At 43.8% G+C, this 27,099-nt stretch overlaps 1 protein-coding gene across 1 annotated transcript in view; it reads right to left on the bottom strand.

The window, feature by feature from the left end:
* The window catches only part of SHOC2 (SHOC2 leucine rich repeat scaffold protein), a 105,780-nt gene that overhangs the window by 39,446 nt on the left and 39,235 nt on the right, over nt 1–27,099 (bottom strand). The window contains exons 2-3 of the mRNA XM_026650961.1: nt 21,504–22,449; nt 2,309–2,446 (exon numbers count right to left, since the gene is read on the bottom strand). Coding sequence (XP_026506746.1) covers nt 2,309–2,446; nt 21,504–22,206 — 841 coding nt within the window. The 5' untranslated portion in view covers nt 22,207–22,449. The remainder of the gene's footprint in view (nt 1–2,308; nt 2,447–21,503; nt 22,450–27,099) is intronic.

Here is a 27,099-nt window from a genome sequence, read left to right as displayed (position 1 = left end):
AATTACCAGAACCCTATTGATTTTGGGAAAAGTCGGAAAACTGAAAAAGGAAAAATGGAGACACATGGCGCCCTGGCCATCTGTTTAGTACTGCCACAGCCTCAAGCACCTCTGCAATGGCCTACAGATCAAACAATTGGTGGACAGCACCCATGAACGCCTTCCAGCATAACAATACTCTTATCTTAGCTCTGACCAGATTCCCAATAGAGTTTAACACAGTGATTCTCAAACTTTTTTTTTTTTTTTTTTACTAGTGACCCCTTTCACATAGCAAGCCTCTGAGTGTGACCCCCGCCCCCCATCAATTAAAAATGCTTTTTTATATATTTAACACTATAAATGCTGGAGGCAAAGCAGGGTTTGGGGTGGAGGCTGGCACCTTGTTACTCCCCATGTAAGAACCTTGTGACCCCCCGAGGGGTCCCGACCCCCAGTTTGAGAACCCCTGGTTTACCATGTTGACAGCCTAAGACTGTCTACACTGCACTTTTGTTGTTAAAACTTTTGTCTTGGTGTTGATAACCTTCAGATATTTGTAAATGGGTGTACCCTCTTAGTTTCTTTAGTTAACCAAGCTACTTGTATTGCTATTTTTAATCTTTGACATAAATCAATCCTTGCAGCCTGAAACATTTTTTTTGTTTGTTTTTCTCTAAATTTCCTCCTATTCTAAATCACTTTGGCACCACTTTTTTTCTATTCTCGCCCTTAACGATTTTGAAGACTCGAAGCTTGACCTTTCCAAAATCCTAATTACCTCCCTCATGTAAACTGACAATTTACAAAATCTGATTGACATGAGCAAAGAGCGCTATACCTGCAGACTAGAGTTAGGACAATTTTATTTTGGTAGTGACATTGCCAATCTTGATAAAAGAGTTAAAGTTAGAGCTATGCTTACAAATTGTGCATTCGGATGCAAATTCCAGCTGGAAAGATGTCTCCTAGTTTTTAAATATAAAATTAACTGGACATGATGAAATTCAGCAACAGTGGGTATTTCATCCATGTAAGCTCAATTCAGGTAGAGCTCTCTGGGTAAAAAGGCCCAATATCTTCATGGTCAACAATTTGCTACTAAAAATAGTTGGTGTCTTTCTAAATGGTTCTTCACTCTTCTGCTCCTCATCCCCCCATTTATTTTCCCATTATATATTATATAAATAATACTGAAATGCTCTATTAATTAATATTAGATGTTGCCTAAGTGGTGCAGTTGTGTCTTTTATTTGCCCCCCTCAACAAGACTGAAAGCTTACAACCATGATGGGCTGTGTTTTTTTAAACAATATGTTTTATTCCACCATTTGTTCAACAGAGATTTAATTAAATAAGTAAAGTCCTCACCTGTGCAATCCTATATGAGCTTCTGAAGCCAACTAGGGAAGAACCAGTTTATTTCAGTATTCTTACTCCCAATCCCAACATTAAAACCTGTATTTTATTGAGTGAGATAGTACGTTTGGGAACTTGGAAGTGGATTTTCAAATTATATTATTAAAAAGTAGAAAATACAAAGAATAAATTAGTACTTGAAATTGATTCTGTAAGTCTTCTCTATTTTTCTCTACTCAAAGCAAATACTGAAATACAACTCAGAACGTTATCCTTAAACTAATAATTTTTAGCACTTATGTAGCACCATTCATCTACAAATAGATTTATTAACATGAACAACTCACTATTCAATTTCACTATGTGGTGGATAAGCAAACAGTATTCCTATTTTATAAATGGGAAATCTAAGACCGAGGTTAAGTGACTTGCCCCCAAGTCACAGAAAACAGTGGTGTCAGAGCCAGGTTTAGAACCCAGGAATTTCTTGTTCTCAGCCTCATGTTTAGACCACTCTTCTCAGGGTACGTTCCCACTTACAATGCTATAGTAACACAGCTGTAGCGTAGACACTACTTACACCAATGGGAGAACCTCAAGAGGTGCTAGCTAGATCAATGGAAGAATTCTTTTGTTGACCTAGCGATGTCAAGAAGGGGACTTAGGTTGGCATAAGTCCGTCACTCATGTGGGTTTTTTCACATCCCTGAGCGACATAGCTGGGTACCTAATTTTCAAGTGTAGACCACCCCTTATAGTAGTTAGAATGAACAGTGTTTGGGTTTGAGTTTACATTTTTAGAAAGTGTATATCCCTTTGAGATCTTGATAGTGAAAATGCTCACAACAAAATTCCTATCCCTTCTATAGTTACAGTCCACGTTTTATTCTTAGATTTTCTATTCTTAGTGTTCAGTGACTTGAACATTTGGAAAGCAGTGATTTCTCTCCCCAACCCCACCTTCACATACCTATGGTTTCTGGTAGGTCCAAAAGCTCATTGTGCTGCAAGTCAAGGTTGGTGATTTGTGTGCAATTTCCAATCTCCTTTGGAAGATGTTCAAGCTGATTGTGCGCTACATCCAGAGTTATGAGGTTACACAACTCACCTGTGAACACACCAAAAAACACTTTTTTTTAAATGTCTAGTTTAAAAAATAAAACTACAACATGGAAGTAAAAATAAATGGTCAGATATACACTGCTACGGTTTTAAAACAAAGTATTGTGTGTACCTTAAAATTATGGCTGCAAAATATTTCTGACGTACCAGGATCACAATCTAGTACAGTCAGATTCAAAACCGCATCGGCATCCTTCGAAAGCATAAAGTATAGATTCCAGCTATCTGAATGAATCTCAGCGTATTAAAAAAGACCGTGTCAGCTATCCTTGTTTTTGATTTGGTACTGTGAGAAGTATAAGAGCTTGGTTATTCTCATTATTCATCCCTTTCAGCTTAATCGAAGCTAGGAACATCACGGAGATAAGCAGTTTGTACTGAATTTTGAAAAATTCATTACAGTAAGTTACATATAGAGAAACTACTACCTAGAATTACTTTCAGGCTGCAAAGAACAAATAGCTTGTGAAACATCGAAACAGAACCAATTATTTTGCTGACAAGCTGGAAAACCAAGAAAACTACTGCTGATTGAGACTTAAAAATGGCACATTTGTTAAGTTAAACAGGAAACCTATTCCTACAGAATAATGTATTTTAAATACTCAATAATAGCTAAAAATGTAAGGAAGGTTGAAATAAAATTTTATTTGTTAAGTCTTAAAGAAAAAGGGCCTGGATTCTCTTCTGATTTATATCTGTTTTACACCAGCAAAACTTCACACCTGATTTACCCTGATGTATGGGAGGTAAGAATCGAGCACAAATCTCCGCAAGGATAAAGTTTCATTGACTTCAGTGTCAGCAACAAATGATCCAAAATATTTTTAATGCTTTTTTTTGTATGTTTTGATTTCAATGGAGTTGAAATTAACACTGCAGATTTTAATAGCTTCAACTTCTATTCACTGGATAAGTGACAATTTTTGGAACAGTAGTGAATAGATATTGCAGAAATAATGCCTATTTTAGGAATGTACCCTCTAGTGCTGTTTTATTCACCTCTATCCTTCTAGGGCCTCCTTGCAGACCTTGAGGACTAGCTTGGGGTAAACTCTGATGCCATGAATTATGCTACACAGACTAGAAGGCCATGGATTACATTGTAAGAATGAATGGTAAATTTCATTACAAATTCTAAATACTTATGAATTTTCTTTACTTAACCTCTTCAGATGATAGTATGGTACTTTTTTGAGGTAAAAAAAAATTCACACCCATTTACCAAAAGGCTTGCAAAGTTAAACGCATGTTGTCTATTCACAGTTTTATTATTCTGATTTTCTCAGCTTGTATCACTCTTATGGTCTGCAAAGATCTACACAGCTCAGAGGTACATAGTACAAATAGTATTTTGTCACCAAATCCCACACTATACTGTCTATGTTCATTGCACTTCCCTAAAATACTCTCACATCAAGTGTGAAAGTATTGCTTATGGTCAGGGGTGGCCAACATGTGGCTCCGGAGCCACATGCGGCTCTTCAGAGGTTAATATGCCGATCCTTGTACAGGCACTGACTCCAGGGCTGGAGCTACAGGCACCAACTTTCCAATGTGCTGGAGGTGCTCACTGCTCAACCCCTGGCTCTGCCCCCACTCCACCCCTTCCAGCCCTCTCCCCTGAGCCTGCCATGCTCTTGCTCCTCCCCCTCCCCCCCCAGTGCCTCCTGCACGCCATGAAATAGCTGATTGGGAGGTGTGGGGACGGAGGGAGGGGGAGGTACAGATCGTCGGAGCTGCCAGTGAGCAGGAGGTGTTGGGAACAGGGGTGGAGGGGAAGCTTATCGGGGGCTGCTGACATATTACTGTGGCTCTTTGGCAATGTACATTGGTAAATTCTGGCTCCTTCTCAGTCTCAGGTTGGCCACCCCTAGCTTACGGTGCTCCTACATGACTGAATATGCATTCAATTTATACATGTATTATAAGCAATGAGCATTGCAATGGAAACAATCAAGAGAGGAGTAAACCCAGCAATACATGAGCAATGAGCAGCAATCCCACAATACACAGAAGAGAATGAAAGAGCAAGAGGGTAGGCAACAATAACGTTCTACAGTGCCCCAACATTTTGGGAGTCTGTGCCCCTACTAGACTATTGGGATATACAGTTCTTTTTGTGACAAAATATAAAGGGGAGAAGGGAACACTAACCCGTTTTTATACCATATTGCATGTGTTATTAAAGGTAATCTGAGAATTTTGGCAGCATTTTAGGGCACTAGTTCTTAATTTATGATCAGCAAAGCTTAGGTTTGGAACAAGATTCAAGTTCTGCGGCTATAACTTTACTGTTCTGTCTCAATGACAAAGTCAAGTTCATGCTATGGCACAATTCCATTTCATCATATTTAATTCTCATCCTCCATGGCCAGTTGTGGGAGGGAAGGGTCAGGTATATCTGCTGAAGTTAGAGGAACACTGACTTGGGGAGCAACATTCTCTCCACTCCATTCCTTGCACCTACAGAGAATTGTGGCAACAGACACACACGTGGTTGCAACAACACATACAGACAGTTCATTTTGTTTGGACATGGCTGCCTTGGATGCTAGGAATATGTGAATTTTGAATCTTGGGAGAAAACTAAGTATCAGTGCCTACCTAGCATTCTAACTCAATTCCAGATAGTTATAGATGAAGATCATGCTGCTTTTGCTTGTGTGGGTTAAAGACAGGTTTTATTTTAGACAAACTGTTGGTACAAAAAATGACATGTGCAACAGATCTTTATTTCAATTAAGTAAACTGAATCCTAAAACTGAGTGAAGGCTATTGCCCTATATAAATAAGATTTTAGAATAGGAAGTGGATGACATCATGATGTTGTTTAGTGACTTGAGGAAAGGAATTTCAAGAGACACAGTATAGTAAACACAGTATAAATGACCACTGTTAGGCCTTTGGTTCCACATAGCATATAGAGCATGTGGTGAGAAGCTGTCAAACCATGTGATGGTCCAAAATAAAGTGCAACATCATTTTATAACCTTTTTTGGGGGGAAGGGGTTGCTGAGATGTGAAATTTTTTAATCTTTGTTACATTCTTACCTCTTGTCAGTCCATACTGATATACAACTCAGCAGAAAGAGCCTGATGAAGCATCAAAACTAAGGCCTGGTCTACACTGAGAATAGCGTAGCTGAAGTCGACGTATCGACTTAGAATCACTTATTTCGCATGCTCGCGGCGCAGGATCAACAGCCGCCACTCCCCCGTTGACTCTGCTTCCGCCTCTCGCCGTGGTGGAGTTCCGGAGTCGACAGCAGAGCGATCAGGGATCGATTTATCGCGTCTACACTAGACGCGATAAATCACTCCCCGATAGATCGATCACTACCCGCCAATCTGTACACATATTAGTATGTACATCTGTATTATATACATACACATCTACAGATTAATATTAAATTAGAGGGAGCGGTCATGTCAATATCAATCAGGCTTCGGTATCTCCTGCCAAAATTCACTGGGGAAAATAACCTTGGGCTGTATACACAATTTGCAATATAGCTCCTTTTCCACTGTATTAAATCTTGTGACTGTCCATTCCCTCTCTCCCCATATTTAAGCAGATTGAAATTCTGAAATCCTTTACTACATGATAAATCCTGGACCAGATGACATAGCAACAGAATAAAGAGCTCTTGTTGGACAGTACAAAGAAGAGGACAGTGCTAGTATTAGTGATATCTTTTCATTTTAGCATCAATTAATGTCTTGAAAGCAATACAACTTAATACACTACTTATTAAGTTTATATTTTTTTAAAATGAATCTACGTTCACCAGCGCCAGCAACAGATTACAAATATTTTCCATAGCTGTGGTATTTATTAATCCCTCACTAGGTTCACTGGCTGCAGAATAAAGCAAAATCATCTAGTCTACCCAGAAAGCTATACGAGATACATTAAAGATAAAAAATGTTCTGACCCTAGAAAGTATTACAAAGTAATTGTATAACTTCAGCACAACATACTTTCCCCCCCACTATTGGATTTGAGTGCATCATTATAGTGGATAGAATGAGCCTTTTACCATTTATTTCTGACCGCCCTAAGGAACAGATAAGAAGTACAAGCTAATGGTTTTGATTAATAAATGTAATTTATGTGGAAAACATACTGAGTAGAAAGAATTTAGCCTTTTAGGTGAATGGTCACAGTTATAATTGTTTTATCATTTTTCTGCACAATGGTTATAGCATTTGTATAAAAGGATTTCATGCATATTTTAAGAGAACTTGAATAATATTTTCTTTGAGTTTAATTTAGGATCTTCCTAACTTACAACATGAATTAATTACAGCACTCAACAAGGAGGAAGGAGGATACACTAAAACCCCGAAATTGTTTCCCCACCTGAAACCTGAGGTAAAGGGAGCTTGTATGAGTGCGTCGTGTAACAAAAGAAATCGATTACTTTCAAGTGAAGGTTGAAAAATTCAGGGAAGTTAGGAAATTCTCGGTTAATGTCGTCAAACCAATTTCCCAAGGAACATCACACCTTGGTTGCAGTCAGGATTCCTGGAATGGGGCAGGGGGTTCCTGTACAGACTTAATACAAACTAAGTAAATTCCTCTGTATTGTCAGATCCGCTGAAAGGGGGAAATGAAATGGAAGATAGTCCTGGGCAGCCCTTGAACTGAAGTGTCATTGAGTAGTGGGACACAGTATTATGAGATGGAGCTGGGAGGATGATTGACTACACCAGTGCAGCTGCTACCCCCACTGTCTACACTGGTGGAGACTGAACAGGTGCAAGCAGAAACTGTGTGTAAACTAAACGCAAAGTGGTGTAAAAACCATAGGAGGGTCCCAACATCTTGGTGAATTTTGTGTATGAACAGAAGAGGTATTCCAGGTCTAGAGTAAGCAACTGCAATCCAAAAATATTTCCCTTGCAGCATAGACCAGACCAGCTTCAGCCTAGCATAAAGACTGCATTCACAGAGAAAACAATGGTCCCCTTAAGGCGAGACGCTAGGTAACAGCAATTTCAATTGTGTTGAAAATTTACTATTGATCTGAGTGCTGAACCAAAAAGTAGACATTTTATAAAATGCAACATTTTATCTCTGTAAAGATTAATATCGACATTTTTATGCAAGACAGTTCTATACCAGCAACATGGAAAAATGTAATAAAAATGAGATCAAAGGAATGCACACGGTTAGACTAAGTAACAGACTTGTAAACTGAAATGCTTTCTGGACTTCACCACCCCAAGACTTTTCCTCTGGTTCTTCATACTTCTCATGCACACAATCTGACTATCACTTTTGCATTTTTCAATTCCAATATTCATCACTGTGACCTCAATGGAATGGAGATTTGCTAGATATGGAGACTAAGCTGGAGTCCCACCTTGGAGGCAGATTTCCACAGTTGTCGTTAGAAAGTTTACAGAGCTCAGCATTAGCTATTGGCAGGAATATTTTTTCAGTTGGTATCTTTCCCAAGGGGGAGGGAACTAACTATTCAACAGCTAGGTGAAAAAAAAAAAAAAAAAGCTCTCCTTGGTGTCATCCTCCACAGCAATTTTACTGACCTTCATTTCTTTAGTTTCTGAGGCTAGAGCAGAATATAACTAAAAGCAAGATTTCAAGATTTTCACTAAACCAGGGTAAACCCAGCTGCACCATGGATCTTTAATTGCAATGTAGACCTACCCCCGTATCCTACAAAAAAATGGAAATGCAACCCTAGTGAGGGATACAGAAAGGAATATAAATTATAGCAAGTAAAATGTAAGGTGGAAATTTGAAGTTAAGAGTAAATTTGAAGAGCAAGTATCCAAAAGCCTCCTAATTTTATGTCCTTCATAAAAATAAACAAAGCAATCTTTAAGCCTATTTAGAAGTAAGAAGACAACTGCTGAGTCTGCTGGAGCAATTAAGAAAGGACAGTTACCTGTTCCGTAACTGGCGTTCTTCGAGATGTGTTGCTCCTGTCTATTCCACAGTAGGTGTGCGTGCTCGCCACGTGCACCGGTGCCGGAAGTTTTTCCCTTAGCAGCATCCGTAGTGGGGGAGCACCGCTGCGACCCCTGGAGTGGCGCCGACATATCGCGCTATAAAGGGGGCTGCGTGCTCCCCCCACCCTCAGTTCCTTCTTGCCAGACAACTCCAACAGAGGGGAAGGAGGGTGGGATGTGGAATAGACAGGAGCAACACATCTCGAAGAACGCCAGTTATGGAACAGGTAACTGTCCTTTCTTCTTCGAGTGATTGCTCCTGTGTATTCCACAGTAGGTGACTCCAAGCTATACCTGACGGAGGTGGGTAGGAGTTCTAAATGATAACGGTTAAGGGTTACCCGGCGTTGTCCCTTGCTTGGGAGACGATTGCATAGTGCGATGCAAAAGTATGGACAGAGGACCATGTAGCAGCCCTGCAGATGTCCTGAATAGGGACATGAGCCACATAGGCCGCAGACGAGGCCTGGGCTCTCGTCGAATGTGCCTTAACAATAGGAGGCGGGGGAACCCCAGCCAGGTCATAACACGTGAGTATGCACGAGGTGATCCAGCGGGAAATCCGCTGGGTGGAAACCGGTTGCCCTCTCATGCGCTCAGCCGTAGCAATGAAAAGCTGAGGGGATGTCCGGAATGGCCTTGTTCGATCTAAGTAAAAGGCCAGCGCCCTACACACATCTAGCATGTGTAGGCGTCGTTCCTCATTGGAGGAATGGGGCTTAGGACACAGGACAGGCAGAAAGATGTCCTGGTCCATATGAAACGCCAAGACCACCTTCGGTAGGAAGGCCAGGTGCGGGTGAAGCTGGACCTTCCCCTTATGAAAGACAGTGTACGGGGGTTCCGAGGTCAGCACCCTAAGCTCCGAAACCCTGCGGGCTGAGGTGACAGCCACCAAAAACGCCACTTTCTCAGATAGGTGGGACCAGGAACAAGTGGCCAAGGGCTCAAAGGGAGGTCCCGTGAGGCGTGACAGTACCAGGTTCTGGTCCCAAGGGGGAACCGGAGGTCTAGCATAAGGGAACGCTTTGTCCAAACCTTTAAAAACCTGGAAGTCATGTGGTGGGAGAACACTGACTGTCCCGCCACCGGAGGGTGGAAGGCTGAAATGGCCGCCAGGTGCACCCTGATCGAGGAGGGAGCTAGCCCTTGGGTCCTAAGGGACAGGAGGTAGTCCAGGACCAGCTGGAGCGGAGCGGACGCGGGGAAGGAACCTCTCTCCCTCGCCCATGAGGAGAACCGATACCACTTAGCCAGGTAGGCCCTCTGTGTGGACGGCTTCCTGCTTTCAAGCAGGACCCGTCTAACAGCCTCGGTACACCTCCCCTCCTCCGCATCTAGCCACGGAGCAGCCACGCCGTCAGGTGGAGCGGGGCCAGGTTGGGATGGAGGAGACGACCTCCCTCCTGAGAGAGGAGGTCCGGGCAGAGTGGCAGCCTGTGAGGGGCGGCCAAGAGTTGCAGTAAGGTCCTGTACCAATGTTGACGGGCCCAATCCGGGGCTATCAGGATAATTCTCGCCCCGTCTGACTTCACCTTCTGTAGGACCCTGCCTATGAGGGGGAAGGGCGGGAAGGCGTACATCAGGGGCCCCGACCAATCAAGCAGGAAGGCGTCCGTCATGGCCCCATCGCCTTCATCACCCTGGAGCAGAACCTGGGACACAGGCGGTTCTGAGCGGTGGCGAATAGGTCCACCTGGGGAGTGCCCCACTGAAGGAAAATCCATTCTGCCACCTCCCTGTGCAGGGACCACTCGTGTTGATGTGAAAACACCCTGCTCAGGCGATCTGCGAGCGTGTTGCTCTCGCCGGGTAGGTGGAATGCTCGGAGGAGGATGTTGTGGGCTATACAGAACTCCCACAGGAGCTGGGCTTCCTGGCATAAGGCCCTGGAGCGCGTGCCCCCTTGCCTGTTGATGTAATACATTGCAGTGGTGTTGTCCATGAGGACTCTGACCACCTTCCCTTGTAAGTGCTGGCGAAAGGCCAGGCACACCAGGCGCACAGCCCTGAGTTCCCTGACATTTATGTGCAGGGTCAGTTCCTCGGGTGACCACATACCCTGGGTCCTGATGTCCCCCACGTGGGCTCCCCAGCCCAGGTCCGAGGCATCCGACACTAGATCTAGTGAGGGAGGGGGTCTCGGAAGGGGATACCCCGGAGCATGTTGCTCGGGAGGGACCACCATTGGAGGTCTGCAACCACCGTTGGCAGCACCGTGACAACCTTGTCCAGGCCGTCCCTGGCCTGGGAATAGCGGGAGGCCAACCAGAATTGGAGGGGCCTCATCCGGAGCCTGGCGTGTCGCACCACTGTAGTCCATGCTGCCATGTGGCCGAGGATTTGAAGGCATATCCGAGCCGTGGTTACGGGGAAGGCCGTGACCGAGGCGACGAGGCCTTTGAGCGCCTCGAACCTGTTCCTAGGAAGGGAGGCCGTGGCCGCCTGGGAATCCAGCAGCGCTCCTATGAATTCTATGCGCTGGACAGGAATTAACGTGGATTTCTCATTTACCACTAGGCCCAGAGAGGAGCAGGTGCGGAGCAAGAGGGATATTTGCTGCTGCATCTGGGACCGGGACTTGCCCTTGAGAAGCCAATCGTCCAGGTAGGGAAAGACCTGCAGCCCTCTCCTCCTGAGGTGGGCCGCTACCACCACCATACATTTGGTGAAGACCCTGGGGGCCGTCGAGAGGCCAAAGGGGAGGACCGTAAACTAGTAGTGGTCCTGACCCACCAAGAAACGGAGGTAGCACCTGTGACCCTCGAAAATGTGGATGTGGAAGTAGGCATCCTGAAGGTCCAGCGCTGCAAACCAATCCCCCGGGTCTAGAGAGGGAATAATAGAGGCTAGGGACACCATGCGGAATTTGTAGCGAACCAAGAACTGGTTGAGCTTCCGCAGATCGAGGATGGGCCGAAGCCCGCCCTTCGCCTTCGGGATGAGGAAATACCTGGAATAGAATCCCTTGCCCCAGAATTCCCAAGGTACCCTCTCCACGGCTCCCAGGCAGAGGAGGCGCTGTACCTCCTGACCTAGGAGGAGCGCATGTTCCGGGTCCTCCGCTGACTCCCTGGCCAGAGGGCAACTGGGAGGGGGCGAAACAAACTGCAACCTGTACCCCAAGGACATAGTGTTGAGGACCCAGCGGTCCGTAGTGATACGGAACCATTGCAAACGGAAGGCAGGTAAACAATTTGCAAACCTGGACTTTATTCACTGGGGGGTGGGGGGAGATTAACCTGGCAACAGGCCCGGTGACCCCCCACAAGCAGTCAAAAACGCCGCTTCCCTGGCCTCCTGGCCTTAGAGGGCCCCGGACAAGGGGCCAAACGGGATTGGCGTTGTGACCGGCGCCTCTGCTCCCGCTGCTTCTTAGGCAGGGGCTCATATCTACCCCAAGCCTGTGGAGCGGAGGTGTGAGGCCTGGGCTTGTCCTTGGCCGGCGGGACGTACAGGTCCAGCATCTGCAGGGTAGTACGGGAGTCTTTCATCCCATGCAGACACGTGTCTGATCTGCAAACAGGGCCCGACCATCGAACGGCAGGTCCTGCATGATCGACTGGGACTCAGCCGATAGGCCAGAGAGCGAAAGCCAGGACGCCCTTCTCTTGGAAATCGCCGCGGCCATCGAACGAGCGGCCGTGTCCACCGCATCGGAGGCCGCCTGGAGCGCCGCTTTAGCCGCCGCCACCCCCTCATCAACAAGAGCCTGGAACTCCTTCCTGTCTTTCTCGTGGAGGGAGGGCTCAAACTTGGGAAGGGACCCCCACAGGTTAAAATCATATCTGCTCAAGAGTGCCTGGTGGTTGGCCACTCTGAGCTGAAAGCTCGCAGACGAATAAACCTTTCTCCCAAAGGAATCCAGCCTGCGAGCGTCTTTGTCCTTAGGGGTAGGAGCGGGTTGGCCATGTCTTTCTCAGTGGTTCACCGACTCCACCACTAGAGAGTTCGGAGTTGGGTGGGAGTATAAGTACTCGTGCCCCTTTGTGGGCACAAAGTACTTCCGTTCGGCCTTTTTGGAGATCGGACAGAGAGATACCGGGGTTTGCCAGAGGCCAGTAGTAACATTAGCCACCCCCTGATGGAGCGGGAGGGCCACACGCCCCCGTGTCGAGGAGGTCAGGACATTAAACAATGTGTCTGATGGTTCCTCCATCTCCTCGGCCTGGAGCTGGAGGTTTGATGCCACCCTCCTGAGTAGCTCCTGGTGGGCCTTGAAATCCTCCTGAGAGACCGGAGGTGGTGGCACCACGGAGTCATCTGGAGCCGAGGAGGTCGGTGCCGCGGTGTCATCTGCACCCGGCTGTACCGAAATCTCGACGTCCTGACCCGGGGCCCGAGTCGGTGCCGCAGGGTCAGTGCCCACTGCCTCATTGTGGTGCCAAGGCGGTGACATCGGCTGGGCCTGGGACGCTCCCGCCACGGAGCGGGGTCCCGGCGGTACCGGTGCCTGGGGCCACGGTGCCCACTGGCACCACTGTCTCTGCCAGGGAATGGCCTGGCCCTGGGATGCGAGGTGGCCCGGAAGGGCCGGCTGGTCTTGCGGCACCGAGCGGCTTGACGAGGGGCGGCTGCGTGCCGAAGCCGAAGTCCGGGATGAGCGGACGGTGCCGTACGAACTGCTGGAGTGGTCCCATACATGACGTCTCCGGCCCCTGGAGGGGGACAGGTAGGAGTCAGGAGTGCTGTCCCCGTAGTGCCTCTGGCGCCCAAGACTACGATGCCTCGGTGCCTGGGACTCCCGTGACGAGCTCCGGGTGTGGCGCCTTCCACGGCGGGTGCCGGAGCAGGAACGGCAATGCTGACGACGACAAGACCTGTCCCTGCGGTCAAGGCTTGAAGAGGAGTGGCGCCGTCTCTTAGTGCCTCCTCTACGGTCTGTCAGAGTGGAGGTGGAAAGCTCGCTCGTGGCGTGGAGGCACGCCGAGGTCCACGGCTCAGCCCTTCAACTCGGGATGGTACCTCGACCTCGGAGACGTCCAGGGAGTGTCGATGGGCACTGAGCGATGGCTTCCCACGGGATTGGGGTCCCGACTGAAGCGGCGCTCCCGGTACCGGAAGCGTCATGATGTCGCACGCGGCCTGAGCTGCCTCCAGCGTCGAAGGCATTCTCACCTCTGGCGAGGCACGCGAGGACAGCACCGGACTACTCCGCTCCACCCAAGTCGGATCATGGGCTGCCCAGTGCGGGTCTAGCCTCACCCCATTCTTTCTCCTGGCGCTGCTGAGTCTTCCCTTGCTTCTTAGAAGGGGAGCGGTGCCAGCTCATTGACGGGGCCTCACTGCGCACCGACGACGTGGTACCGGGCGCGGAATCAGGACGGCGCGCCTGGGGCGCTTCGCTGCACGCCAGGGGTGCTTCGCTGCACGCCGAGGACGAGGTGCCCAGCGCGGGGTTGGCTCGACGCGTCGGTCCCGGGGTCAACGCCGACTCGGTTAGGAGAGCTCAGAGTCGGATCTCACGCTCCTTCTTCGTTCGCGGCTTGAAGGAGCGGCAGATCTTACACTTCTCACTAATGTGAGCCTCGCCCAGACAGCGAAGACACAGAGTGTGGATCGCTGCTGGGCATAGAATTGCGACAAGAGTCGCACGACTTGAAGCCTGGGCCACGGGGCATGCCCTGAGCCCAGCACTAACAGAGAAAGATCAACAAGTAACTTCAGGGAAAGCTGTATACCACTAAGGCTAGAAATGCTGCAGCACAGCTGGAGCACAAGTTCCAACTACCTTCACTGGCGGCAAGAAGGAACTGAGGGTGGGAGGAGCATGCAGCCCCCTTTATAGCGCGATATGTCGGCGCCACTCCAGGGGTCGCAGCGGTGCTCCCCCACTACGGATGCTGCTAAGGGAAAAACTTCCGGCACCGGTGCACGTGGCGAGCACGCACACCTACTGTGGAATACACAGGAGCAATCACTCGAAGAAGAAAGACAAGGATATCGCAGAGAAACTAAGTTATTTCTTTACATCAGTCCTCAAATACAAGATGTTGGGGAAATATCTATTCAGAATCTACTTTTTCAGGTAAGAAAGAAAAAGTACTGCCAGAAACTAAAGAGTTAAGAGGAGATGGTTCTGGAACAAGTTTGAAAGGCAACAGGTCACCAGGACCAGATGGTACACACCCAGCACTTCTGAATGAACTAATGGGTAGCAAAAGTAAGTTTTTAAAAGGTATTAGATGATCCTGGGAACTCCAGAGCAGCAAAACATTAATACAGCAATAGTTAAAGTAACTGAAATGGCCATTGCAATAGAACTATTAAACTGCTTACATACAGTACAGCCTCAGAGTTACAAACACCTTGGGAATGGAGGTTGTTCCTAACTCTGAACAAAACGTTATGGTTGTTCTTTCAAAAGTTTACAACTGAACACTGACTTAACAGCTTTGTACCTTTACTATGCAAAAGAAAAATGCTGCTTTTCCTTTGTTTTTTAGTAGTCTACCTTTAACACAGTACTATACTGTATTTGCCTTTGGGGGGTGGGAGGGGGAGATCTGCTGGTGCTGCCCGATTGCATACTTTTGGTTTCAAATGAGGTGTGTGGTTGACTGGTCAGTTCATAACTCTGGTGTTTGTAATTCTGAGGTTTTACTGTACATGTGATATGACAGTGACAAATCAGCATTGTTCTTGTTAAAGAAAATCTTGTCTCTAATCTACTACAATTCTTTGAGTATGTCAAACCGATTGACATGATTTATTTGTATGCAGTGTATGTAGCTGTAGCCACGTCGTGATTTATTGAAGACTTTTAAAAAGCCTTCGACAAATACCCTAACAAGACTCCAAGGAAGGGTCGCAAGAACTGGTTTGGGGAACATTCTTTTGGGGTAAGAAAATTGTGCATTTGCATTTAGGATGGGATTGTGGGGAGGATTTGGGAGAGGGAAAGAGTTGTAGACAGGTGATAATTTTTCACTGGAGAAATTCTCTCATCCTACGGGGAGCATAACAAAAGATCTGCTTCAGAGTATGGGGAGAACGGAACTACCAGAGCACAAATGAATCACCACCATTATCAGGGAAGGAGAGAGATGAGGGTGGAGTAAAAAACGAGAGAAGTAGTTAGTGATGAGTACACAAGTGAAAATGTAAATAATGCATTTTTGATGTGGTACTGTAGGCAGGCCAGCAAGGACCTGTCTCATTCTGTCTATGAGGCACCTAGCATACTTTTGTGTTCTGTGTAAATATGAATTCAACTATATTTACAAAGACCTTTTGCCTCTGAACATGTGATTTGAAAATATTCCAGGAATGATATTTCTTTGGTACTATGAACATTTTATGGTATTGTAAAGGTAAAAAGTGGAGGGAAGTGGGGAAGGGAACAATGGTAACAAACGGAAGAGGTGATCAAATTATGAGACATAGCACCTGATTCTGAAAGCGCTCCTGGTTTTGACAATTCATAGCACTGTAAATAGCTAGATACTTGATTTGAGGGTTCAATCAGGTAGTTAGACATTATGTGCTATGAAGTACACCCACAAAAATCACAATTTGCACTGAAACCTATATATAATTAAAACACAGTGCTTTTGGAGAACACAAAGCAGGAAAACCCATTTTAGCATCCTTTGGTACACATTCCAATAAATCCAATAAAATTGTCAAGTTTTGCTGTTACTTTATAGAGAGGACTTCAAAGTGGGATGGCAGTCAAATGCAGCTCAGTAAAAATGGCATATACCAAGTCAACATTTCTGCACACTCGGTTTGAATCAGTTTGGCTTACTTTACTTACAAAATCTTCACTTCTATGGGTACAGAGCCTATAAAGCTCTGGAAGAGCAAGACAGTTTCTATTCTGCCTTGTACACAGTGAACTAAATAATCACTTAGGTACTGATGGAAGAACCTTTGTTACTGGTGATAATTTAAAAGGGGAATGGGAAACAGTTTGATTTTCAGATTGAGTTTGCAGACCTAGCAATTGGAACAAAATCAATTTCTAATGTGGGCACATTTGACGTATGTTTTGATAAATATGCAATCTTAATATTTTTACATAGTTTATTTTCTGACTAAGTATTAGGATGTTGTAATATGACTACTGTTTAGTATTTTTTCTACAAAGAGGTCAGAGTTCACGTAGTCCTGTCTTATTTTCCCTTTTCTAAATTTATATTATTCTTAAAACAAATCTCACCAATTCAGCTAAAATCTTTGCTCTCTACGTTTAATTCTAAGTAGTACCCCTCTTTCAGAAGGCTTAGATTTCAAGATAATGCACACTGGCAGATCAACACAATTTTAAGAAGGCTTTCAATAACACAATCCTATCACCCATGCAGTTTTGCACACAACACTTTTTTCAAAGCTATATTTACTTTTAATTAGGTGTTTTGTTTTATTTATTAGAAACCCGTTTTACAGACCAGCAATCTCCTGAAGTCTTCATCATGAAGCCATCACAGTACTTCAGGGACATCCTCTACTTGACTGAAGAGAAGGCTATCACAATCCCCAGTGCACCATGACAGTAGACAATGAAATTTCAGTTTCATTATATAATTCTACCCAGCCACCTTTGGTTTTTTAATATCGCCTCTCACTGTAGCATAGTAGCAATATTCCCGCCTTTTATGCAGGAGATTAGGATTCTATTCCCTGTCCATGCCAACACTCCGAAAAACACACTCATTACCACAGGGACGGAACTCAGCACCTTCAGCACAGGATTCTACCAATTTAGCTAAATAAATAACTACACCTCTACCCCGATATAACACGACCCGATATAACATGAATTCGGATATAACACGGTAAAGTAGCTCTCCAGGGGGGCGGGGCTGCGCACTCCGGTGGATCAAAGCAAGTTCGATATAACTTGGTTTCACCTATAACGCAGTAAGATTTTTTGGCTCCCGAGGACAGCGTTATATCAGGGTAGAGGTGTACCTTAGCTGACAGCTGCAATAGGGTCTTATCCTCCATGGATCAGCCACTAGCACAACATACTTAACCAGCATGTTATGTAAATCTGCTTGCTAATACTTTTACCACCAGATATGAGAGTCTTGAACCTTAGAACAATGTAATACTTAAAATGAGAAGAAACTGAATCTGACTTGCTCCATGTGATACTGTTTCATAAAAAGATAATGGCTCATTCTGCCTCCTGCTCTGGAACATAAATCTTGGACTATTTACAAACTGATGTTATACTGCATTTATTATATATGTACTAGACCTCTATATGTGAAAGGAAAAACTTAAAAGAATGTAAAGGGACTTATGTAAAATTTGGCCAAAAATATAGATTTTGAAAAAAATAAGTTCATTTGTAAAAGCTTAAAACCAATAAGAAATGCTTCAATGACATTTCTGAAAATTCTCCAGCGGAAATGAACAAATACCTTTCTCTGCAATTCAAAGATATGCACACTACAGCTTTGTGCTAGACTATCTCAGTGAAATTGACTAGAAACTGATTACAAAAGTGAAACTGATTAGTCTTCTCATTGTTTAGGCTGAGAGAAACTGAACATAAGTGAAAATAAGACTTTTTTTCAGTGCCAGGTTCTCAAATTTAGGTGCATACACCTAATTTATACACACAAACCTGTTATTTATTGACAGTAACCTGTTATATATGCATTCTCAGACAGCTGATTTGCATACATCAGGTGAGCAAAAATTTGTGAGAGCCTAACTCTAAAAGCTGAAAATAATTTTTCAACTCTAATTCTTCAAGTTATAAGTAAACTACGTAAATATCTTTAGCTTAAATGTTTAAATGCCGTTAAGCCCGAAAGTGTTCTTTTAAAAAGAAACTTAAAATGGTAAATTCTTTGGGGGCAGGAACTGTCTTTTTGTTTGTACAGCGCTTAGCACAATGGGATCCAGGTCCATAACTGAGTTTTCTAAGCGCTAGAACAATACAAATAATCAAGATACAAACAACATCTGGATGTGTGGACAAAAAACATGGTGCTCAGGCCAGCATTTGTCCTGTTTGGTAAAATACCAAATACATTCTCAACAAAAATAGTAAATAATAATTACATAAAAGTCAGAAAAGGCTGTAATAATAAGAACTCTGAAGCAATTCAAAGTATATGCCTATTATACACAGATAGATACAGTATGTAAAATGGCTTCATGGAGAAGCTTTCAAGATTCTTGAGACCAAGTGTATAAATGGGGGAGGGGGGGAGAAACCAAACATTTTAATGCAACATTGGCCTTGAGATTTAAAAAAATACAAGAGTCAGGAAACAAAGTTTAAGCTTACATAACAGTCATTCAAGACAACCTTTGTGTAGGTAGTGTTAAAACTATCTACACAAAGTTTTTAAGAAGCTATGCCAAAAGTAAACTGGAAAGCAGCATCTCACTGCATTTTATTTCATATGTTAGTATCTGTGAGCTGAGGGGCAAAAACATTAGCATACGTTTATATGGAACACTCCCCAGCTGCATTTTACAGCTATGTCTTTACTGAACTACTGAATTTTTTTAAGTAACAAACAGAGGGAGAGCACCAGTTTAAGTACCAACACTGCAGTCTGTCCACACTAGCTATGCTGTTTCAACTGCAGTTTCGCCCCATATCTATATTTGTGTTGTATGTTACTGTTACAGATGCTTACCCCCTGGTTCCAGACAGCTCCTTGAAGCAATGGCTTGTGGAAGATTTCAAAAACCTTTTTGGGAGCCCAACAAAATTGTAGGGGAGGAGGTCAAATTCCTACAATTCCATGGGAAATTCCAATAATTCTGCCTGGAGAAAACTCCCAGAAGGGCCCAGGAGCTAGTGCCATCACCAAGTAATTTGCTCAAAATAGAGGCCAAGCTGAATTTTTAGCTCTTGCTTGGCAAGAAATGTTTCTGCTGCAGCTTTAGAAAAGTTTCAGCAAAGCACTGAGGCAGCTGCAGCAAGGGGGTAGAGCAGGGGCGGGCAAACTTTTTGGCCTGAGGGCCGCATCGTGTTTTGTAAATTGTATGGAGGGCTGGTTAGGGGAGGGGGTCGTGGCCCGGCCCCCACCTCCGATCTGCCCCCCCACCAGGACTCCTGCCCCCATCCAACCCACCCTGTTCCCTGATGGTCCCCCCGGGACCTCTGCCCCAACCACACACACCCCCGCTCCCTGTCCCCTGACCGCCCCCGGACCTCCGCCGCTCCATCCAACCCCTCCTCTCATTCCTGACGTGCCCCCCCGGGACCCCTGCCCCATCCAACCACCCCTTCTCCCTCTCCCCTGACTGCCCCCGGAACCCCTGCCCCTGACTCCCCCTGCCACCCCATCCAACCCCGTGTTCCCCCCCTCTATCCACACCCCCGCCCCCAACCACCCCTCGAATTCTATCCAATCCCCCCTGCTCCATGCCCCCTTACCGTGCTGCCTGGAGCACTGGTGGCTGGCGGCACTACAGCTGCACCACGCGGCCGGCGGCACTGGAGCCAGGTCACGCGGCCATCACACAGCACAGAGACAGGGTCAGGCTGGGCTCTGCAGCTGCGCTGCCCCAGGAGCTCACAGCCCCGCCGCCTAGAGCATTGTGCTGGTGGCGGAGCGAGCGAGCTGAGGCTGCGGGGCAGGGGGGGGACAGCAGGGGAGGGGCCAGGGGCGAGCCTCCCGGGCCAGGAGCTCGGGGGCCAGGCAGGACAGTCCCGTGGGCCGGATGTGGCCCGCAGGCCGTATTTTGCCCACCTCTGGGATACAGGATGTTTCAGAAGCACCAGCACAGAGCCAGAGACTGAAATCAGCAGCTGACAGTTCTGAAATACTTGTGCAATGTCCAAATTATCCTGAGGAAGCGGTCTACACCAGATATTAATGGTCAGCTGACCAGCAGTTTGGGGTTTGGAAGTTCACAGTGGGTGCTGCTGTTATGAAGATGCACAAATTCAATACACTACGTTGCAGGAGCAAGAGTGTGGCTAACTTGACAGAGATCATTGAGGGATTTAAACAATTGTATTTCCAGAATTGTACAGAAACCTATGGACCAGTTCTATGGCCCTAATCCAATCAGCCAAGGAGTTTATTAACAGGGAAGAGTTCTAAGTGCCTAAATCACTTCTGAAAATGAAACTTACTCCTGTCAGTGTTGCAAGGCCTAACACCTTTAAAAATCTGGGCCTAAAAAACTGGGACTAAATTAGAAGAAAGATAAAACTTATTTTAAATCTCTTGTGAACGTTTCATGTTTTTAAAATTGCATTTAGTACTTATATTTTTAGAACTGGAGATACACACACAAAAAAATCTTGTGATAAACTCACATGCCCACACACTTCATTCATGTGTGTAAGTACTATAAGGTATTGCTTAAAATGGTTTTCTAAATAGAGATGCTTTCCTGAATCAAGGCCTGTTAAAAAGTGGTTCAGGAATTCCTGACTATCACTACATCAATCACTGCTTGAAATGACTAAACTACATTAACTGATACCCCATTTACTTTCAAGTTTGAAAGATAAGTCTGTGTAATAGATTTAGAATAATTATTTATGAGTTATATACTTTTTCATTCGTTCAAAAAATACGTATACATTAGCAATGATGCATGCAATACCTGGTCACAGCACTAAAAGATTCCATTTATAAATAAATTCGTTAACCATTTATAAGCAGCTGATGTTTCATACATGGTTGACCAATTGTTATAGATTGTTACAGTGTCCAACATGTTTCTTATAACTATAGTTTATAACGATCCATAATGCATTTTACTGACGTGCTTGTACCATCTATAACACTTCATATTTATGCCTGTAATGTGCTTATAACATCTATCAATAATTTATTACCCTTTATAAATGGAACCTAAATATCAAATGTGACCCAACATTTTTTAATTAACAGACATACACACAATATATTGATTATACCCCAGCATAATCTAACATCATGGTAATGTGGCTGAGATCCAAAGAAACTAATCTAAGATTCTTCTTGATGATGATGATGATAAAAGGAGGGCAGTATCTATAAAAAAAATTTCATAAAGCAGTGATGTGTGTGTACCTACCTGCATCACAAAGTGAACTAAAACAAGATTTACCATAAACTTTAAATCACAGTGTAAATGCTTACCAATTTCAGCAGGTAGTTGCTTGATTTTGTTCTCTCGTATGCTAAGCATGGTGAGTTTTGACAAGCTTTTGATATCCTTTTCCACAGTAGTTATACGATTAAAGCGTAGATAAAGAGTGGCAAGAGAATTTAGCCTGTACACCACTGAAGGAATTTCTCTAAGTTTGTTATGCCGTAGATCAAGCATGCGCAATTTCTTCAAGTTATCAAGAGAGTCAGGCAAACTGGTAAGCGAGTTCTCACTTAAAGCCAGTGTCATCAGATTCACAAGACAGCCCACCTCTGCAGGTAGAGACTGCAATTTGTTACTGTATAAATAAAGTTCCGTTAACTGTGTCAACTCTTTGATAGATGATGGAAGCATGTGTATAGACCTCTTGGACAAGTCCAAGCGCATTGAATTCTCTTCTCGGCATTTATTTAGCTCTTTGATCACCTCAGCATTGCTGGATTTTTTGCGAGCAGCTGGGGCTGGATTAGGTCGTTTTATTGTGTTGTCTACTGAAAAAGCTACCCCAGGCTGTGCACTATTGGAGTCCTTCTTTCCATCTTTGGCATCTTTCCCTTTGGTCTTAGACTCCTTTTCTTTGCTTTCTTTCCCAAATCCTCCAGAGGCCTTAGACTCCTTCTCCCGTTCCTTTGCCAATGGGACTTTTGGATCCTTCTCTTTACAGTCTTTTTCTTTTCCTAGATTACTACTCATGGTGATTCAATGTTTAGCAAGCACCACATGAAATCCACTTTTTTCGGTTGACAAAAAAACAATTAATTCACTGCTGAAAGTACAAGGATCCTTAAAACACAAATATGTTGGCTTGAGGGACCAACTTCAGTTGAGTGATACCCATTTGCTACATATTGATTCTGAAGACACTTGTTCCTAATCCTGGTATCGAAAGGTTCAACTTTAAGAGATCAGATGGTCAAATGCTCCTTATTAGAATTTCTGCAACACAAGAGAAAAAAATAAAACAATGTTAATGTAAATATAACTTTCTTTTAGGTTAAATATTGAGTATTTTGATAGCAAGCATGTGGATACTTAATCAGGTCTATAACTTCCCCATATATTTCATATGAAGAACCCAATTCTAACATTCAAATCCCAAGAATGCTGCTTAGGAACGATTGGTATGTAACCTATCACTTAAATCAGCCTCTGTACCGGATGGTTGGGCGATAGCTAATGTAATGCTGATTTTTTTTAAAAAGGCTCTAGAGAAAATTGGTTGAAACTATAGTAAAGAACAGAATTATCAGACACAGATAAACACAATATGTTGGGGAGGAGACAACAGCTTTTGTAAAGGGAAATCATGCCTCACCAATACATTAGAATCAACAACCATCTCTTAAAGTCAACAAGCATGTGGACATGGGTGATCCAATAGATATAATGTACTTGGACTTGAGGAAAACCTTTGACAAAGTCCCTCATCAAAGGCTCTTAAGCAAAACAAGCAGTCAGGGTATCAGAAAGAAGGCCCTCTCATGGATCAATAACTGGTTAAAAAAATGGGGTGGAAAAAAAGGTAGGAATAAATGGTTAGTTTTCACAGTGTAGAGAGGTAAACAGTGGGGTCCCTCAAGGATCAGTATTGGGACCAGTGCTATTCAACATATTAATAAATGATCTGGAAAAAGTGGTAAACAGGTGACAAAGTTTGCAGATGATACACAATTACTCAAGATAGCTAATGCCAAAACGGACTGCAAAGAGTTACAAAGAGATTTCACAAAACTGGATGACTGGTCAACAAAATGACAGATGAAATTCAATGTTGATAAATGCAAAGTAATGCACATTGGAAAATATAATGTCAACTATACATACAAAATGATGGTCTAAATTAGCTGTTTCAACTCAAGGAAGATCTTGAAGGATCGGGGATAGGTCTCTGAAAACATCTGCTCAATGCACAGCGGCAACCAAAAAAGTTAACAGAATGTTAGGAACCATTAGGAAAGGGATAGGAAATATCATAATGCCACTCTATAAATCCATGGTATGCCCGCACCTTGAAAACTGAGTGCACTTCTGGGTTGACCCATCTCAAAAAAGATAGATTAGAAATGGAAAAAATACAGAGAAGGGCAACAAATATGATTAGGTGTATGACCAGCTTCCATATGAGGAGAGTTTAAAAAGACTAGGACTGTTCAGCTTAGAAAAGAGATGACTGAGGCGAGATATGATAGAGGTCTATAAAATCATGAATGGTGTGGAGAAAGTGAATAAGGATGTGTTATTTACCCATTTACATAACACAACCACCAAGGGTCACCCAATGAAATTAATAGGCAGCAGGTTTAAAACAAACATAAGGAAATACTTCTTCACACAATGCAGTCAACCTGTGAAACTCATTGCCAGGGATGTTGTGCAGGCCAAAAAGTATCACTGGGCTCAAAAAAGTATTAGATAAGTTCACAGAAGATAGCCATTGATGGACCTATCAGCCAAGATGGTCAAGGACACAACCCCATGCTCTGGGTGTTCCTAAACCTCTGACGGGCAGAAGCAGGGACTGGATGACAGGGGATGGATGACTCAATAACTGCTCTGTTCTGTTCATTCCCTCTGAAGCATCTGGCATCAGCCCGTCAGAAGAGAGAATATTGGGCTAGACGAATTGTTGGGATTTGACCCAGTATGACCATTCTTATGTAATACTACTTTACTGTGGAAGAACTATTAAAAATAAGATGAAAAAGAGTAAGCTTCCATTTTTAAATGTAATATTGCCTTCATTAAAGTGTATGAGTCACCTGCTCCTGTTGCTAGAAGTTAATGTACAACTTTAGTATATCCCGCTGATTGGTGTGTGTGGCACATCTCCCTCTGTACCTGATCCACTGAGGATAAGGGTCCATGTTACAACTTTAATCTGAAGAGCCTTGTTCTTTTGTTCAAGCTATAGAGACCCTTGTTTTCAACTATGGAGGCCCCGAGTCCAAGCTCTGGTGTTAGCCAAGCTGGAGTCATCAAGTTAACGTTTCATATCAAGAAATCTCTTCTAACCTATTCTGAATCACAATCCTCTCTATTTCTGCAATACATTAAACAAAACCCTGTCACCTATCAACAGGTTTGTGGATTTCGAGATGCAAACACGCAGTTGAAATTAGATATGAAGTTCCATTTCAAACAATCTTACCAAAATAAATAAACAAATACATAAATCAACCAAAAAAGTTTTGAAGGGATATAAACCCTGATCTTACAAGACAGGCAAACCTGCAATTAAGGTAGCAAGGAAGAAACCTCTCCTACAGGCAGTTTATTCCATTACAGCTCGTTTCAGGATATTTTGCATCTTCCTCTAAAGCATCTGGTATTGGCTACAAGATTTGAATGACTTCTGGTCTGAATCCTGTCCAGCAATTTCTATGTTCCTAAATAAATAGAATTATTAATAGTCCTAATTTGATTAAATCCTGTGACAATTATCAGTCCCATGAACCATCTGGTCATTTCAAAACTCACCACCAACACATTTTGAAGCTGCCTCTCAAATACATGTCTGTAAAAGACAATAAAAAGTCAATTTTATCCTTTGATGCTAACCTGCCCTTTTGCCTACAAAAGCAACATACCTTAGGAACATAAGAACGGCCATACTGGGTCAGACCCAAGGTTCATCTAGCCCAATATCCTGTCTTTCGACAGTGACCAATGCCAGGTGCCCCAGAGGGAATGAACAGAACAGGTAATCATCAAGTGATCCATCCAGTTGCCCATTCCCAGCTTCTGGCAAACAGAGGCTAGAGACACTATCCCTGCCGATCCTGGCTAATAGCCATTGATGGACCTATCCTCCATGAATTATATAGGGTTTTTTTTAACCCTGTTATAGTCTTGGCCTTCACAACATCCTCTAGCAAGGAGTTCCACAGGTTGTGCGTTGTGTGAAAAACTGTGCGTAGTGTGTGTTCTGCAGTATTTGTTGATGAGGAGTTTCTTAGCATTCTACAAAAGGGTCTTGTTTGCCTCAACCACAAAAGCTATTTTCATTCTTCTTAACACCACATTAGGAACTGCATTCCCTTTCTGCCACTTATCTTCTGTACTAATTCATATGGCCCACAGTTACAGTCATAGCAAAATTAAATTTTATACCCTTAAGTAAATCATCAGTAAGACCTGAAGACACTGAAATCTTATAGCTAAATGCAAACTTCTATTAATGTTTAAAATACTCATTCACTTACTTATTATGAATAGGCATACTTGCACGCTCACACAGTTTGTTTCCAGGAAGCCTCTGATATCAAAGTATGATCAGTCACTATCCACCATTTTCAGTCACATCGAAGAGTATCAAAGATGAAAAACAAATCTAAAATGATATATTTGAGGGTGGAACTTGGAGGAGGGAAGGCTACCATAGTCTTCCCCTTGTAATCTGCAGATAGTGCTTCCTAATGGCAGAGATGGGAACAGAAGCTTTAACATCCAGTCTTCTGCTCTGACTTGTTACTTCTATAGCATCATGCTGTCAAGTAATCTCTGTGCCTTAGTTTACAATGCTTTTGAGAACTTGGCTGATACGTGCTAATACTACTACTTTGTACTCTGTAAATTGGATTAAATTTACAGTAGCCTACATGATCCCACATTAGTCCCACTTTAATGTACTCAATTGATCCTGTTTTCTTTTAATCCTTTTTGGGGTTGTTGTTGTTTTTTTGCCTTTTTTAAAAAAGAAAGAATAATCCAGTTTGAACACTCTTATAATAGAAAGTGTCTCTGATGTGGATTCCTCTGAACATGGGCCAAATGGGGTCAATTAACATCAGACACGTTTTCAATTATTAAGACTCCTATGTGACTTTTAAAGTATCCAATAACTTATATGGAGATATACCTATCTCATAGAACTGGAAGGGACCTTGGAAGGTCATTGAGTCCAGTCCTCTGCCTTCACTAGCAGGATCAAGTACTGATTTTGCCCCAGTTCCCTAAATGGCCCCCTCAAGGATTGAACTCACAACCCTGGGTTTAGCAGACCAATGCTCAAACCACTGAGCTATCCCTCCTCCAACTTGCATTTTGTTCTAGCATAGCAACCCCACTGTGTTACATTTTAAACCATTTTTCAGCACTGTATAATTTGTATGCTTTTATGTGGATAGTACAGGAAAGATATTGGCAGAATCCTCAATATACACAAATCCAGGCGGAGCTCAGTTGCCTCACTATCAGCTAACTAAAGAGTAAAGTCTCAAATGGTAGTTAACTTGTTTTCAGTACAACTAGAATAGAATACAAACGTTTTGAGGCATAAGTCACAATACTGTCAAATACTATTTGAAAGTTTTGATAAATATGGAAAACTATATCCATTTATTGTTAATACTGCAGGTCACTCAGGATCCAGGTCCCATTGTGCAAGATGCAGTAAAAGCCACACAGTCCCTGCTCCCCAAAATAGCTTTCAATCTAGTCAAATTTAAGACATGGCAAGTGTGTTTTGCCTAATACGTTATAGGCAGCACAAAAGAGGTGGCTCTCAAATGTATCTGAAAGAGGAGATAGTTCAGGGAGGACATTCCATATGTAAGGGATGGCCTGACCTGAAGGGTCCAAATTATT

This window comes from Terrapene carolina, unplaced genomic scaffold (genome assembly GCF_002925995.2).
Source record: "Terrapene carolina triunguis isolate 2854851 unplaced genomic scaffold, T_m_triunguis-2.0 Scaffold95, whole genome shotgun sequence".
Taxonomy (NCBI): Eukaryota; Metazoa; Chordata; order Testudines; family Emydidae; genus Terrapene; species Terrapene triunguis.
This window is presented reverse-complemented; position numbering and strand designations above follow the sequence as displayed.